The 17,090-nt window shown below is 30.0% G+C and overlaps 1 protein-coding gene across 1 annotated transcript in view; it reads right to left on the bottom strand.

The window, feature by feature from the left end:
• The window catches only part of LOC129971775 (putative inorganic phosphate cotransporter), a 65,230-nt gene that overhangs the window by 27,815 nt on the left and 20,325 nt on the right, over nucleotides 1-17,090 (bottom strand). Inside the window, exons 2-11 of the mRNA XM_056085751.1 lie at nucleotides 16,468-16,569; nucleotides 15,536-15,759; nucleotides 12,300-12,533; nucleotides 10,992-11,175; nucleotides 10,449-10,576; nucleotides 8,560-8,706; nucleotides 7,884-8,016; nucleotides 3,858-4,013; nucleotides 1,907-1,992; nucleotides 43-217 (exon numbers count right to left, since the gene is read on the bottom strand). Coding sequence (XP_055941726.1) covers nucleotides 43-217; nucleotides 1,907-1,992; nucleotides 3,858-4,013; nucleotides 7,884-8,016; nucleotides 8,560-8,706; nucleotides 10,449-10,576; nucleotides 10,992-11,175; nucleotides 12,300-12,533; nucleotides 15,536-15,759; nucleotides 16,468-16,498 — 1,498 coding nt within the window. The 5' untranslated portion in view covers nucleotides 16,499-16,569. The remainder of the gene's footprint in view (nucleotides 1-42; nucleotides 218-1,906; nucleotides 1,993-3,857; nucleotides 4,014-7,883; nucleotides 8,017-8,559; nucleotides 8,707-10,448; nucleotides 10,577-10,991; nucleotides 11,176-12,299; nucleotides 12,534-15,535; nucleotides 15,760-16,467; nucleotides 16,570-17,090) is intronic.

Raw genomic sequence — 17,090 nt, 5'->3', positions numbered from 1 at the left:
TGCATGATCTTTTCATGATGCTTTGTTAACGACATCATCTACCCATCGCATCTTCAACGAAGAAAATTCTATCAGGTATGGCATCAACTTTTGAATCTTTTTGCACTTTACCCCATGGCTGCACTTCAGCTGAAGCAAATATGGCATAAAACAGGCCACAAGCGATGTATACTGCACATGTTATGTAAAAGACAATACTCCAATTAGCCACAGTTTCCTAAAAATATAAAAGGACAAAGAGTAAATTAATTAACCACACATTTAAAGAACATTTGCAACTTTTAGTTACATTTCAACTATATAGTTTTTACATTTAAAATAAGTACAAAAACCAAAGAACATGTCCCTCAGCCACTGTACGGATTTCGTAAATTTTTATTTTATGTGAAAGCTCATTGTCCTTAGCTTTGACATCAATGGCCACTTAATCATCATCACTCTCCGTTTCGGAGAGAAATCTCATGCATACTTTTCAGTAAATATTGTTTCTGGGTTTCGAACAAAGACAGTCTTTCAACCTCATTAGTGTACTAATTTCGAAATGTTTTGATTCATAAGAATTCTTATAACCTCTAGATCTGTCGTTAGTATTCGTCCACCTCCCACCTCCTCCATATTTTTAATATACTTTCAAAGAAACTATTTCATTATGTATTCCTTACGGAAAGAGATAATTCCGAAGTCCTCCAACCACAAGCAATTAACCAATGTCGCCAATTTTCATTTCATATGAAAGCTTATAATACCTAAATACGTCATCAGTAGTTGTATATCCTCTGTCATCCAACAGTTTCAAAAGAAATCTTAAAAACTCTACTTTACTATACATTTTCTATAGGAATAAATAACGACAGCCTCCCAGCTTCGATTAGTGTATTGATTTCGAACATTTTTATTACACATGAATAAACATGACCTCTGGAAATGTCATTAATTGTTGCATGCCCCCTCCCTAATATCTTCCATTTTTGAGAATATCGAAAGCGCTACTTGTATGTATACACTCTTCGAAGAAAAACATTGACAAAATACTTCAACCATAATTACTATACTCATATCACCAATTTTAATTTCATATGAAAATTCATCATAAGTGATCACTTGCGCCCAAGCATGCTTCAATTTCAAGAGATATTACCAAGTAAAACTTGTCCTCACCCTCAACAGGCTAGAGCGATTTCGCCAAATAAGTTCGCCATTTTGCACATACTGATGCCTAATCAGAATAATGTAAGTATGTTATTTATAAGTATAATTTAAAATAAATTTTTCTTTTGCTAAGATAAGACGTAATTTTTCAAATTTGGTTCGTACGACTAAATCAATAGGACTGTGAGCGAACAGTTGAATAAGCTATCTGAGTTTCCACAGCAAATTTGGATATTTTCATACCATTTTGAGAGGAAATGACACATCCATCTACAGAAGATAGACCCAATATCAGATTCTTTGAAAAATGGATACAAAAAGAACGTGCCAATTTAATTACTTTTATCTGTAATAACAAATGGCTCAAACATGAAGGCAGAAAAATAAGTTTAATGTTGATTTTTAAATAAGTTCTGAAAATCTATACTAAAATATTCACCAACTTTATAATGGTGATATTGAGGATATGAATTTCAAGTTTGTTTTAACAAAGAGCAGAAGATTCCAGGACAAATCAGATTGTAAATTTGTTTATGAAAAATAATAGAGTTCAATTTATTGTTTATGAGCAAAAAATAATAGAGTTCAATTTATTGTTTATGAGCAAAAAATAATAGAGTTCAATTTATTGTTTATGAGCAAAAAATAATAGAGTTCAATTTATTGTTTATGAGCAAAAAGAAACTTATTAAGCAACAGAAAAAAAAGAATTTAAAATAAAGTTTAAGAAATAGTACATGAAATAAGAAATACTCACTCCAGTATATGTAATGTATCCAACGATCATTGGACTAAGAATTCCCGACATATTGGATATCGTGTTAGTTATTCCAAAAGTTATACCTGAAAAAAATCAAATAAAATTAAGTTTCTCTCTTTTTTCCTTCTTCCCTAAATTGTATCTTGACATGAAAAATACTAACAACTTTATCAGTTTAAATTGTTGAATTGGTAATTCAAAATAAGGTTCCATATTTTCACCTTTATTTACTGCCAGATAAGGAAGCTGGGGAGATTATGGAATTTGAAACATCGCCTTTAAATGATAAGCTATTAATCTGACACATAAATTTAAATATGAAAGTAGTAAGAATTAAAATGGCGTAAAACACGTATTAGTGAATGTTAATAGATCGGATTTAATTTTTTTTTAAAATTCAAATTAGAATATATATATATATATATATATATATATATATATATATATATATATATATATATATAAACATTGGTTTTGTGAAGTAGAATGCAGTTTGAAGACAGTGAAGAGACTTTTTATCATTTTAAAATTCTTTTTAATCCATCGGAAAAGCATAATTATTTACAAGCAAAGACGCGGACATTGTGCGTCCGCCACAAAGCGTTGCAAAAGCAGAAGTGGAGAAAAAAGGCCGAAATAAATTATCCCTCGCCTTATATAACCTTAGACTTTGATAGGGACAATATTTCTCCATAGTGTTAATATATTATTAAGATTCTGATAGGGATTTCTGAAGCATGTCAATGACATGTAAGGGAAGCACAAGGATCTTTTAAGAAAGAATGCGCTTACTGGACATTTTTACCCCTTCACGCCGAGCGTGTGAAAGAATCGGCGTTTGGCCTATTCAGCAGTTTTATAAAGCTTCTCTTGAATTAATTAAGTAGAGAAAGTGGAATTGGATCACGAAATAAGAGAATATTTTTAGAATGAAGTTACTATGGGCTAAATTAAGATAAAATCTTGGAAATTAATTAAATTGAAATTAAGAGTTAAAAAATCATTACATATATATATTAAAATTTTTACAAGACCTCGAATTTTACAAATGTAGATGTTATAGAAAAGGAAACAATTGACAAAATTTTAAGAACCATATCTATTTATTTTTGGATAGTTTTAGCTCAATTGAAAAAGTGAAAGTCTTCGAAAAATGCCTATCTGAACTTTTTCCATCAATCAAAATTCGCGAACAAAAAAAAAAAAAAAAAAAAAAAAAAATACTATTCTAAAAATGTCATTCTTTGATTTCAGATTGTACCCTTATGATCGACTTTCAGAAAAAAATTCAAACATTAATCATTTTGCCTTAATTATTAAGTCTCAACACTTCTCCTTATTCCTGTCAGACTCTTGAAAGCTATTATTTATTGTTTTATGAAACCTATCAGTACACCGAAATATTTCTGATTCCTAGGAGTTGAACCAGAACTAAATATGTGATCCTCAAGTATTATCAATATATATCAGGCTGTTCATCGCTTCTCTATTTTGTGCCACTATTAATTGATTCCTCCGAATTTATTTGAAGGAATCGATTGTGTCAACCTACCCTAAATCTGAACCGGGATAATATTCTTTGCAGAATTTCAACAAATCCGATTTGGACCTGGAAGTCTCAATTCCTGACCCTGAGACTTTTCCATATAGCTACAATTGCCTACTTTTAATCTTAACTCCAATTTGATTATGTGTGCCATAATAAATGAAAACTCAGCATTTTTTTTTGTCGGCCAAAAAAATTCTCCTACTTTAGCTAAAGACCTAAAATACTTCGATGCTACTTTGTGGTATATTTTCTGCTATCTGAATTTCGGATATTAAGAAAAGTTTCTTCACAATTAGCTAAAATTGACAAAAGCAAAGCGACGACCAAATGAGGTGATAGTCATTTGTTTTTACTTGAAAGAATTTTTACCATTGTTTCAATCATTAAATGGAAACTTACCTGAATAATCAGGACTCATATCAACATGTGTAGCTCTATAACCAGAATATGCGAATCCATTCAGACATAATGCTAGACAAAAGAGACAGACGATTTGTATGGCACGGCAACCGGACATTATTATGGCTAAGAGGCATACTGCTGGCCCAAACAAACCTATTGTGAAAAAAAAGCACAGAATTAATTATATTTTCACTAAGCTAATCATTATAGTTCAAGTAGGAGAAATATTTCCTCATGATAAGGACAGTAATCTCATCAATTTCTGCATCAAAAGTTTTTTAAAAATTACAATCCCTTAAAAGTTATGTTGAAAATGGATTGTTTAATATAAACCTGTTGAACCTTGTTAAAAATTCCTCATCAGTTAGATTCTCTTCCGTCCTTTTTCTTTTCCGTTCTTCCAACCGCATTGAAACAAGAAGTGAAAACCAGGGGGAGAGATCTATCCAAAACTTTCTCGCATAGTCTCTAATAAAGGTGTTATCCCATAGAATGCCTTAATTGGCATTGGCGTACAGTAGTTACACAATATTAAAACTTGACGTGAATTTAACACTTTTACTGAATCTATTGTGCGATACTTGGCGAGTTATTTGGCAATTAATACCTGGTACGTACTTAAAAGCCTCCGAAAATCTAATTTGTGTTTTAGACGGGTTTTAACCAACCGATTGAAACCAAAATTTGAAACAGAACTATAATTGTAGTCATAAAATCACGCACCAAATTCAATATGACGTTATATACGTTTATGACGTTATATGACGTTCAATATACGTTTTTGAGTAATCGCGTTTACATGTTTCTCAAAGTACAGATCGATAGACAGTTAAGCCCTTTCAGAACGTGGCTCAAAATTTAATGTGTCTACACTGTAGATGTTAAATTTGCGCATAGAATTTTTTCTACCTAACTCTCTTTATTTTGCAGCTATCGTATTAACGTATATTCGAACAGCCGGACAGGCAGACTTCCTCTGAGCGGAATTTGCTGAAAATTGAGAGAAATCTGCAACTTGTGATGTAAAGACTCTATATCAAATTTCATCCGTGTATCTCGAAGCGTTTTTGAGTTGTCAGATACACACAAACGGAAGCTTTCCAAAAATGTGTTTTTTGAACTTAGGGAAGACTTAAGCGTAGAGATTCATAAAACTTCGAGTTCGAATTTTTTGACGATTACAATATTTTCTCTATACTTTGTATCCGAGAAAGTAATAAGCGAAGAGTAGGAAAATGATGAGAAATTAAGATTTAAGTAGACTGCAATTGTATTTTCCTCAATTATACCGATATAAGGGACACATCTGCGTTATACAACTCGTTAACAGCAATTTTTAAATTAGAATCAGCCGAGAAAGTTGCAGGCGGCATTATAACTTACAATAAGTGTTACATTTTACCACATTTATTATATGAAGGTGGAGTAACATTTAAACCGATCCTTTATCTATCTATACTTATATAAAGCTCAATGTGTGTGTGTGTGTGTTGGCGCTCTACAGGCCAGATCGTTCTACCTACATCTACCAAATTTGGCACATGCATACCTTGGAGATCAGGAATGTGCACCTAGGGTCCCTTTTTTTGAATTTTTAATTAGAATTTTAATTATTAATCATAAACTAACTTTCCCGCCAAAAAAATCTTCCATTTCCCCCACCGCCAAATGAGAAAGGCTTCAGTTTTTTTTTCCAACAGTAATGAGGCTAGGGTTAACATTTTTCGGCCGATTATTTCAAACGATTCTGTTTATTTTCTGAATGTTTTATGCATTTAAAATTAAACATTGTTAATGAATCCATCTTTCAGATTCATTCTAAAGTACTTTTGAATTAAAATAACACAGAATAAAGGAAATTAAAAATGTCTAACCTGCATAGCGGTACCCCAACTGGCGTAGAAAAATTCACGCATTTGCGTTACCGTAACTGGCGGTGAAAATTCACGCATGCGCATTGTGTTCTGATTGTTGACATGACAACCATTATCAACCGATGATTTAAATTATTTTTAGGTTAATTCCAGGTTTTTGTAATTAAATTGTATTTATGATAGTTATATATTTTTTGTATATGCTTATAGTTTTAAGTACATCGTTTTTTAAGTAGTTTTTTTAACCTGTTTTCAATGATTTAAATTATTTTTAGGTTAGTTGCATGCTTTTGTAATTAAATTGTATTTATGTTAGTTATATATATTTTTTGTATATGCTTATAGTTTTAAGTACATCGTTTTTTAAGTAGTTTTTTTAAACCTGTTTTCGACCGATTATTTTAAACGATTCATTTTATTTTCTTAGTGTTTGATGCATTTAAAATTAAACATTGTTAATGAATTGATCTGTTCATGATGAATCTGAAAAAATTTTGTTGACAAATTCTTGAGATATTGCATAAATTAAGAAAGATATTCTTTAGTGCCCATAAAGTTTAAACGCTCAGTGACTCTGTTATCAGTAATCATATTATAAAAAAATGCTTTGCTTCAGTAAAAAATATTATTATATTAATTGCAGATTAATTCTTTCCATTTTAATTTAAAGCTTAAATTCTAAGAGAGGTAACAGAAAATTAGAGAGATACATATTACGTTATGACTGAAGGCCTTTATAATATTATGAGTGAATTATATGACTATCAAAATTTGAAGTTTTAAAATATTTTGATGAAGAATCTATTAAAGTTGGAATTGCGTAAAATATTTAATTATTAAAATTTAAACGAACATTAAGATTGGTGAACCGGCTGGTCGCCAAAGACGGCTAATGTTTAATAAAATTGCTGCTTGTTGTTTTTATTTACATATAACTAATGTTACATTTATTCGCTTTTTTCTTTCTCGTATCCATAGTATAGAGAGAGAATAGTAAACGTCAAAAAATTCGAATTCGAAATTTTAACGAATCTCCACGTTTTAGACATTCCTGAAATGTTCGTCTGTTCTTCTATGAAAACCGTTCGTGTTCTAAAAAAGGATTTGAACATGACGATTGAAATTTTTTATCCGGTCTTTACACAAAATTTGCCGGCGTCCTGGCATAGGGGTAGCGCGTCTTCCCCGTGATCTGGGCGTCCCGGGTTCGAGTCCCGGTTTGGGCATGGTTGTTCTTCTGTTGTTCTATCTGTGAGATGTGTGAATGTGCCCTCCTGTAAAAAGGGGTTGTGCAAGCGAATGAGTGATGCGTGAGTGGCAAAGTCGTACTCTTGGCCCTAGTTGGCGCTGCTATAAAAAATAAGAGACGTTCCCCTCAGGCTTAAATCGCTGTCTTCGTAACAGCGGGCTTGTCAGTGGCAAGTGCCATAAGAAACAAACAAACAAACAACACAAAATTTGCAGACTTCTAACAAATTTTGAGAAAAGTTTGTTCAGAAGTCCATCTGTCTGGCTGTTTTTATATATGTTAGCACGATGCTATAAAATGAAAAGAACTAGATAGATAAAATTCGGTACACATACTTAATGTCTATAGCGTAAATACCTGTCAAATTTTGAGTCAAATCCAACAAAAGAACAAAGGCAACTGTTTGCTGATCTGTACTTTCAGAAATAAATAAATGAGGTAATTCAAAAACGCAATGGCACAAATATATCAAAATTGGTATGAGAATTTGTGACTGCAATTTCAAATTTTTATTTCAATCGGTTCAGAAAAAATATTTCTAAAACAAAAATTCTATTTTGGGATATTATTAAAGCATGCCAAATAACTCACAAGGTAGACACAATAGATTCCGTAAAAATGTTATATGCATGCCACAAGTTAATCTTTCGTAACTATTGTACGCCATTGCCATTTAAGCGTTCTATGGCATGCCAAATTTATTAGCGAGTAGGTGGAAAGTTTTGTGTTTCCTTGTTTTATATTCTTCAGACAATAAAGTTTCAATAGCGTGTGAATCTGATTAACAGTGTCCAAATTCTTAATAATGAATAATTCTCTTTAAATTTGAACAATCTTAGGTATTAATTAATATTTACATATTTACGTTAACTAAATATTGAAAAATAAATGTGTACTTACCAATGGAATTACAGAGTTTCCGAATTGCGGTAACGCTCAATCTGTTAGAAGACCTCAGTCTGTCGGCTATGCAAGAGGCCAATAAAGCACTCGTTGCTTGCAATACATAAGGCAGTGCAGATAGAGTACCATTCTAATAAAAACAATATTATGATATTTTTAATTTATTATGAATCAACTTGTAAAAGTAAAATGGTAACAGTGATACAATAAAAAAAATAGTGCTAATTTCTTGTTTGAAATACTAATACGTCAAAATAACTTTATTAAATATAAATAATGGGATCGAGGTGTAGTATAAAAACTCATATTTCGTAATTATTTTAGTAATACGTTTATTAATACAAATAGCAATCATTATTATCACATTAAATCATTATTTATTTCACTTGAAGCCTTATCTAAAAGGAAATCTGAAATCTCTTACGAATTAGTTTTTGATCAAAGAAATAGAATAACCTTAGATATATAAACAATAATAATATTTTTACTTTCTTTTTTTTGCTATTAGGTGTCAGATATTCCTGCATAGATTTGTATACATATGCCAAATTTCCATTGATTGCATTCATTATTTAAAAAAATATATAGAGAGAGTTAGAATGAGAAAATCACAAAATTCATTAACAAATATGTATTTTTCAAAACAAATATTAATATAAAATAACTATTTTACCAGTTTCAGGTCAAAATGCAGAATACTGCTGAAATATGTAGGTAAATCTGTCAGAAACATCAGAAAGGCGTAATTGTGTCCAAAATGAGCAACGACGACTGCCCACATGGGAAGTGAAGTAAGAATATCTCGCCAAGGAATGTTCTTCTGGAAAATAAAAAAAAAGAAATTTTTTTACAATCACTAAATAATTTCTTACATCGTTTTTACTGTTTTTTTTTTTGTTTTTTTTTTAATTTTTCATCAAAATTGATATTAAAAATTTTTCGAAACTTTTTATATACATTTTCATAAACAATAATCAGATATACGCAAAGTATACATATATGTTCCCATTTCAACATATTATTTTTATTTGCTATTTAATTTTTTTAAAGCAATCGAATATCCGAAAAATTGTAATAATTAATAAAAAAGACGATACTTCAACAAAATTAGTTTTGGAATCGATAAAGAATTGCAATTAAGAGATACTTTTGATAAATCTTATTTATTGGGACAAATAATTTTATTAATAGAGTTTGTTGTTTCTAGTATTTATGCACGTTGTGAAAATTTTAGATCCGATATTTACATTCATTTGCTTTTTTGATAAAAAAAAAGAATAAAAAAATAATAAAATGGATTTACATTGAATTGAGTACAGGATATTATTCCTCTATTCAAAGGTTTTAATCATTTATTGATTTCAAAATTAGTAGCATATTGCAATTCAGTAATGCATCTTTTATAATGTGTTCCGAGAATTGAATTCCAAATTACAACGACGTATTCATGGTATCGAATAATCGAAAAAAAATGCGATTTATTGGTTAACCACAGAATATTCTACAAAGTAAAATTGCGAATGTACAAAATAAAAAAATAAACATAAATATTTGGATTTTTTTCCAGCTACTACAAGTAGTTTATCTAATTTAAACTATCTTTAGAATTTGAATAAAAGCAAGATTTTAATTAAGATGACATAGACAGAAATTTATTTGCAATTGTTATTAATAAATATTTGCAGTTATTAAGCCGGAGTCCTGACATAGGGGTAGCACGTCTTCCCCGTGACCTGGGCGTCCTGGGTTCGAGTCCCGGTTCGGGCATGGTTGTTGTTCTATGTGTGAATGTTCCCCCCTGTAAAAAGGGGTTGTGCAAGCGAATGTGATGCGTGAATAGCTAAGACGTAGTCTTGGCCTTAGCTGGCGCTACTAAAACAACAGACGCTCCCTTGGCTTAAAATTCGCTGACTTCGTCAGTGAGCTTATCCGTGGCATTATAAACAACAACAGCTAATAAAACAAAACGATCCAACATTCAATAGACTACAACAACAACGGCTTTGCAGCATGTACGGTGAAATCTCAAGATAATACGCGGAAGATTGACTCAGATCTTCGGTCAAGTGCAGCAGTTAGGTCGCGATCCAAAACATCGAAGATCTCGTGCCGTTCTTATTCATTGAAAACAAACAGGGATTCATTTATCAGGGAGAGGGTTGTGACGATTTTATGGAGTGTTTACTTCGACATTAAGGTTACTTCCTTTCCTAATGGGAATTGATAAAAGGTACTAGCTGGCTTGGATTGCTGCAGTTTAATAGGTAAATAACCTTTATCAGAGATTGAAGCAAGACTTTTATACACTTTTGAAAAAAAAAATGTTGCATTTTTCAAAAAATGGTATACATTTTGTGGCATCAAATCGTCAAATATGTACCGTCAAACTTTGAGCCTCAGAGCTGAACAAGATACCAAAATGCTTTCAATTTAGGGAATTCGTAACATTATTTTTTGTTTGAAATAGCTTTCTCGTTATTTTGCGCTTTAGAGTACAATACATTCCTCAACGTGCTTTTGATTATTTCTTATTATATAAGGACATCATGCCACAGCACTTACCGCTTTAGCATTGGGGTCTTTATGTCGTTGAATGTACGCATATTCTTCCTTCGATAGATAGGGGTGTAGGTCAGGAGTCTCATACATGAACAGGCACCAGAACACAAACCAAATGAATCCCATTATACCTGAAAATGAATAAACATAGAAAATGTTCTAAGTTACATACATTCTAATGAATTGAATAATTGAGAAATTCTGCAAAAATGAATCAGATTTACATATTTGTTAGTTAAACAAAGTTAATCGAATAACAGACATTCATTTCTGAACCTAGCTTTTGAAATACACTGTATTAATTCATTTTTAAGTTTTCATTTTTATTTTATAAGTTTTTCATTCTTATTTTCTAATAAATTTTGAAATCTGTTGAATGGTTTATCCTAAAGAGCGTCAACATTCTTCTTTCTCACACACTTATATTCTTCTTTGTTTTTAATAGATACACTTCCTACTCAAGTTTTTAGTTCTTTTTTTATCTTTTATCTTAATTTGAAGAAAAGAAATGAAAAATGGCAATAAAGAACATACAAAATGACTTACTGAACAAATAAAAGGTGGAAGGCCATCCTCCAAAAATCGAAACACTGCTCAAGACTCCTGATATAGGCATAGCGAATAGATTTCCGAGAGGCATTCCCATTCCAATAATCGAAGAAATTCTCGTTCTTTCGGATTTTGGAGCCCAGTTACTTATGGCAAAGGTGATGGCAGGAAAAGTTATACCCTAATAATAAAATGAATTTGTAAATATTATACATAAATTATTTTAAAAATTAGCAATTTCAAAACTATTACGAATAACATAAACAGTAACATATGGAAATAAAGAAAAGTATTATTAATTTAATTTTTAACGTCACTAAGCAGGTGGCAGCAGACTACTGTTATTTCCACTACTACGTGAAGGTTGTATGAATTCTCTTTCAACAAGGTAAAGCTCCATCCCATTAGGGTTTAATGCTCATTGCTTTTTAATGACACGAAGATTAGGAATTCACTCCATTTGTAAGACTCATGAACATACAAAACAAATCAAGTCAAAATTTATTCTAAAAGCACGCCTTTAATATCTGCTACTATTTGATTCTTAAAATCATTTTTCTGAAAATCAGGAAATTAGGCACGCCAGATTTAATTGAAATAAAAAATAATAATATTTCCGGCGAACTATTTGGTAGCCAATATGATTGATTTTAGCATAAAAATGATTTAAAATACATGCTTGTAATAATGCGTAAAAACAGAGAATATTTTTTTAAGTAATCTAGAGATTTAATAATAATAAATAAAAGTTTAAAAGTGAGTGGATTAGGAAGGGTAAACAGTGCCAGGACATAATACGATTTTCTTTTTCCCCAATTGCAAGAAGTATTTGTAAAATTCTTGAAGCAAATGTTTTTTTTTTTTTTTTTTTTTTTTTTTTGCATTTGTCATATATCCATGATTTGTCATGGTACGTAGACCAAAAATCTTGATTCCATAGTAAAAATTCGACGCTAAAAAAGACATTTCATCATTTGTGTTGACGTCTAAGTTTTGATTTTTTTTAAAAAATCTTTCTTATAGTAAATTGATAAAAAACAATTTTAAAAGCTCCTTTTTTTATTGTTTACTTCTTTTTGGTTTTTAATATACTTTTAAAATCAAAATTTAATTAAAATTTATGCCAATTGGCAATCAAATTTTAAAAACGTTAAATAATTATTTTAAATATATACATTGTATATCCATCAGAACAACGCAACTGTAGAATTCTCATCCTAATAAAGTTACAAGATATCATTTTTACAGATACCATACTGCAAATAGAGTTAATTAGATATCATATTGCAAATAGAGCTTATTTACCTCCGCTAAGCCTTGTAAAATTCTTATTGCAATAACGCAATTTGCTCCCCAACTTGCTGCTCGTGGTATGAAAAGGTACAAGGTACATGACGTGCATATACCTCCTCCGAATATAGCTTTGGCACCTAATTTGTCACAAAGAATCCCACCAGGCATCTGAGTGAGAACGTAACCGTAATAAAACGAACTCAAGATGAATCCTTGGATTTTTGGATTCCAATTGTATTTCTCGCCCTGAAACGAAAAAGAAATGACGCAAATTAACTAATAGATTACATCATTAAGCATTAAATTAAATAAGTTAATCTAAAGGTATAAATTATAGAAAATATCAAAAAGGGAAATTGTGTTATCAGAGCTTATGCACTTTAAAGCTATATCAAAACTGTTGCAGAAATTCACAACTCTTAACCTTGAGAAATTAACGAAGACGATACTTGACAAGTAAACCTCTTCTCTGTACGTTCACATCATGCCAAAAGTATGATGTCTTGTTCTAAGAGATGTAATGATTACCAGACGTGTAGTGCTAAAAATTAAATTTGTCTTGGATGTTAGCCATAATATATGGATGATCTTTGATAAAATTCAATCTCAAACTATTCATCGCATCACTATAAACCATAAAATAAGAATCATCATATTGTATAAAATAATAATGATCAATTAATCATAAATGCAGCAACTTATTAACACTCACAATGATGTGTTGTTCATTAACTAAATGAAAATCCTTACACAAAATTAAAATATTGAAAGCATGTTACTTTATTTGTCATGAAATGTCTTTAATTTTGCAACCGTTAGTGTACAAAATGCTTTTTTGTTGTAAAAATAGTTGACGTAGTCAAAACAGTTAGGGATTTTATATTTCATACGTTTTGTTATCAATTAAAAAACAAAATTCCTAAACGTAGCTAAAATTCTTGATATGGATTTTAAAAAATATATATTTCCTCGTGGTTTTATTTATGTTTATTTGTATTTTTATGGTTTACTATTCGTTTGGTTGTTATTTTGGAGTATAAAAGAAATGAGTATGAGCTAGAAGTCAGACTTCTGCCCTCGGGTGCTCAGGGGTCTTTACCCTCAGGAGCTACTGCATCCCCTTTCCGTGGTAACGGGGACACGACATCATCATCAAATTCATATGTTCCAATCATCCTCACAAACTTATATTAAACAAACCAAAAAATTAATTTTTCTTCGAAATTCTAGAAATTTAAATTAAAGGGAAAAAAAAACACAACGGATTTCGTACTTTGTTATAATGCTTCATGAATCAAAAAGTCAGTATTAAATTTACAATCACAATTTTCCTGATAAATCAGTGTTTTGGTCAATAAAGGAATCCAATGACATAGATTTAGTACTCTATCCTGATCCAGAAATTAATAAAACCTATTTAATAATATGCTTGGTAAGTAAGTTCTTGAAGAACTGAGATAACATTGCATCGGTGGTTAAATAACCATCTTTCCCCGCTAAAAATGTCTTTTCATCCGCCGAAATAAGCTCAACATTTTCCCTCGATTTTCGAGCATGAAGACTGCGTCTGGATTTTGATTACTCGTTTCGAAGTTTTTATAATCAATTTTTATTTTAAAATTTTTTATCTTTTTTTAACAGGTGACATCACAAAATAATGCTGAAATAAAGAAACTAACTAATCTTCCGGCAACTCCATCATTATCTAATGTTCTCACAAATATCATGAGTTTTATCCATATTTGAGAGTTCAAAATTTAAAAATGTTTTATTAGAAATATTTGCTGTTTTACAAACCATAACATTCTCTTTCACTTTTTCTGTTAAAAATTTCGGATATTTTCAATACTTCTTGCTGAAGTTTACTGAGTGTTAATTTTATGAAACTTGATCCTATTCCTTCCTTGCAGCGATTTCATTGAAGTTGCTGAGTGATTTGCTGATAACAAATATCAATTAATCAATGTCCTTTCAGATAACTAGCTGGTTACAAATTGCCGTTCTTGCAATGACACTATCGGTAATTTCTGATGCTTTCACAATTTAAGATTCATATATTTGACGCAGGAACATTCAGATTTTACTAGCAGTGTCTGTGTTTGAACAAATCGTAATATCTTTCTTCAATTCTTTTGTTTTAAAGTTGTTAATAATTACAGATATTTACAACATTTCCTGCTGAGGTTTACCGACACGAGTTTTTTGTTTATGAAATTTGATCATATTACTTCCTCCCTTGCAGAAGTTTCATTGATGTTGCTGAGCGATTTGATGGTTACAAATACCAAATAGTCAGTGCCCTTTCAGATATCTAGCTGGTTACAAATTGCCGTTCTTGTAATGGTATTATCTGTGATTTCTCATATTAGCACATTTTAAGATTTATAAATTTATACGTAACAACGTTCAAGTTTTTAATAGTCTTGTGATTGCCGATAACAAGTAATAATTAATCAATGCCCTATCAGATTCTAGCTAGTTACAAATTGCATTCTTATAATGGCATAATCTGTGATTTCTCATGCCTGCACATTTTAAGATTCATATATTTGTACGTAGCAGCATCCAGGTTTTCAATAGTCTTTTTTATGAAGTAAGTTAATATATATAGTATTCGAAACTAAGTACTCGAAATTCCAAATACTTTGGTTCTCGACAAAATGCAATTCATTATAATGCATTCTCAAAGGACACTTGGTTGGTTAAAAAAATAACCAAAATCAATGAAATTAGAAATATTTGCTCTCAAAATTATAAAACATATGAATTTTTTCTAAAAATTATGATTTTGAATTTTTTTTTGGAGAGAAATGTAGATGAAAGGCGAAAATTCTTTAAAAAAATTTAATAATAATATAATAATTAATAGACAACTTTTGACATCTAGTGCAATTTGATAGGACACATTTTAATGTTTCGATCCACCGTATTGTCACCATGCAAGGGCGATATTAAGAAAGGTAACTAAATGGAATGATTCAATTTCAAATATATCAAGTCTTAGAAGTGGGGTAAAACATTGGTATGATATGCACTACTTTTAAGGCATGTTAACTGAACAAGGTAAATATAATGGCTCATTTGTAAAACAATTATACTAACCGTTTGGAGAGAGAAAAAAGCTGGTATATTTAAATGGAGTCAATTTGTAATATAGTAATAGCTTAAATTCGTCAATAGTAAGCTATGTCAAATTTGTAATATTTATGAAATAAAACTAGAATGTGTATAGAAACAGTTGTAATTACCAGATATTCCTTGTCATCAACGTCGGTCACATTTTTCCATTGGTTAGGATTAGGACACTCCTCAGATGATGCATGAGATATATTTCTGGGGAATTCTTCCGTAACGTTGACCATCGCCACCATTGCAACGCTTAAATTGACTCTGGTGACATAGCTTACGAATAATCCAAAAAATGCCAAGATGGTAAAGACAACCCTTTTGGGTATGTACCATTTTTTCATTCCTAGAAAATGATAAAAAAATACATTAGTTTGTTATTATCTTCACTAAATTATGTATTTTGGATTTTTTTAAAGATAATATATTACAAATATTGATATTACACAATAATTGATATTGCAATTAAAAAATAAGTATATTACAAAATGATAAAATAACTTTAAATTAAAATTTTTAAGGTATATTTTGACTTCTTGATACAAATTGTGTTAAATATCATATAGATTATTTTAGAAATATAGTTATAAGTTTCAAGTATGGCACGTTAAGAAGCAGAATGAAAATATTTAAAGATTTTTATCAGAATAACGTACTATTAATGAAGGAAATTATAATTTTATTCCTTTTAAAAAGAAGTAATTTTATTTTAAAATTGCATTGCTGATATTAAAAAATTTGTTAAAATCTTATAATGCTGGCAATATCAAGTATCTATAGGCAGTATCAAGTATTTAAAAAGAACATACATGGTTGAAAAACAAGATGATGTTATGTTTTTGCAGCGGACATTTTTATAAAAAAAACAAACGAATAACATCAAAGTGATTGAACATTTTTATGATAATGTTATCAAAAATTCACCCAAAAGAGTATTAAAAAACTCTTAACCAGAATTTTTAAAATATATTTTCACATTAATAAAAAAACAGCATTAATTTGTAGATACTATAGAACACAGAAAAAAAATATCTAAATGCAATGAAGAACTTACTTTTTATGCATGTTATCTTGCAAGGGATCATGATGAATTAATTTTCAAGAAAATATATCAGCAGTTGAGATTGAATAGCTATGACATAGAAGTTTGACTAAACTGAAAAAACAATTAATTTTGTAAGAATTGCAAATGTTTTCTATCATCTTAAATTATCTTTAAACAGGATTTTAAAAAAAAGGAAAAGGAAAAATTATTTAAACATATCAAATCTGATAAAAATATTATTAATGCTGACTTTTATAAAAATGTTGTAAATCTATTTTCATGGAATATTTCACAATAAATGAAATTGATTTCACTAATATAGAACCAAGCAACTTTACAGAAGATATTCTATCCTTTAACACTCATGAGATACCTACTTTAAGATCAAGACTGGGCTAAGCATTTAATATAAATCCTCTATCAGAATATTTTTTTAGTGTGAGATTAAAAAGTAAAGTAGACAATCTTTACATTTATGAGTAAAATATCCAAGAACACATACACACAAATTACATTTTTTTAACAAATATTTTTCTTGATCAAAAATCCATCCGACTTTAATCTAGCTTTAACACTTATGAGTTGCTGTTCTAATATTTTTTTTTCAGAGAACAAAACATTGTGTCGTAAAA

This window comes from Argiope bruennichi, chromosome 6, assembly GCF_947563725.1.
Source record: "Argiope bruennichi chromosome 6, qqArgBrue1.1, whole genome shotgun sequence".
Taxonomy (NCBI): Eukaryota; Metazoa; Arthropoda; class Arachnida; order Araneae; family Araneidae; genus Argiope; species Argiope bruennichi.
The sequence above is the reverse complement of the archived record's forward strand: the minus strand, read 5'-3'. Positions and strand labels throughout refer to the sequence as shown.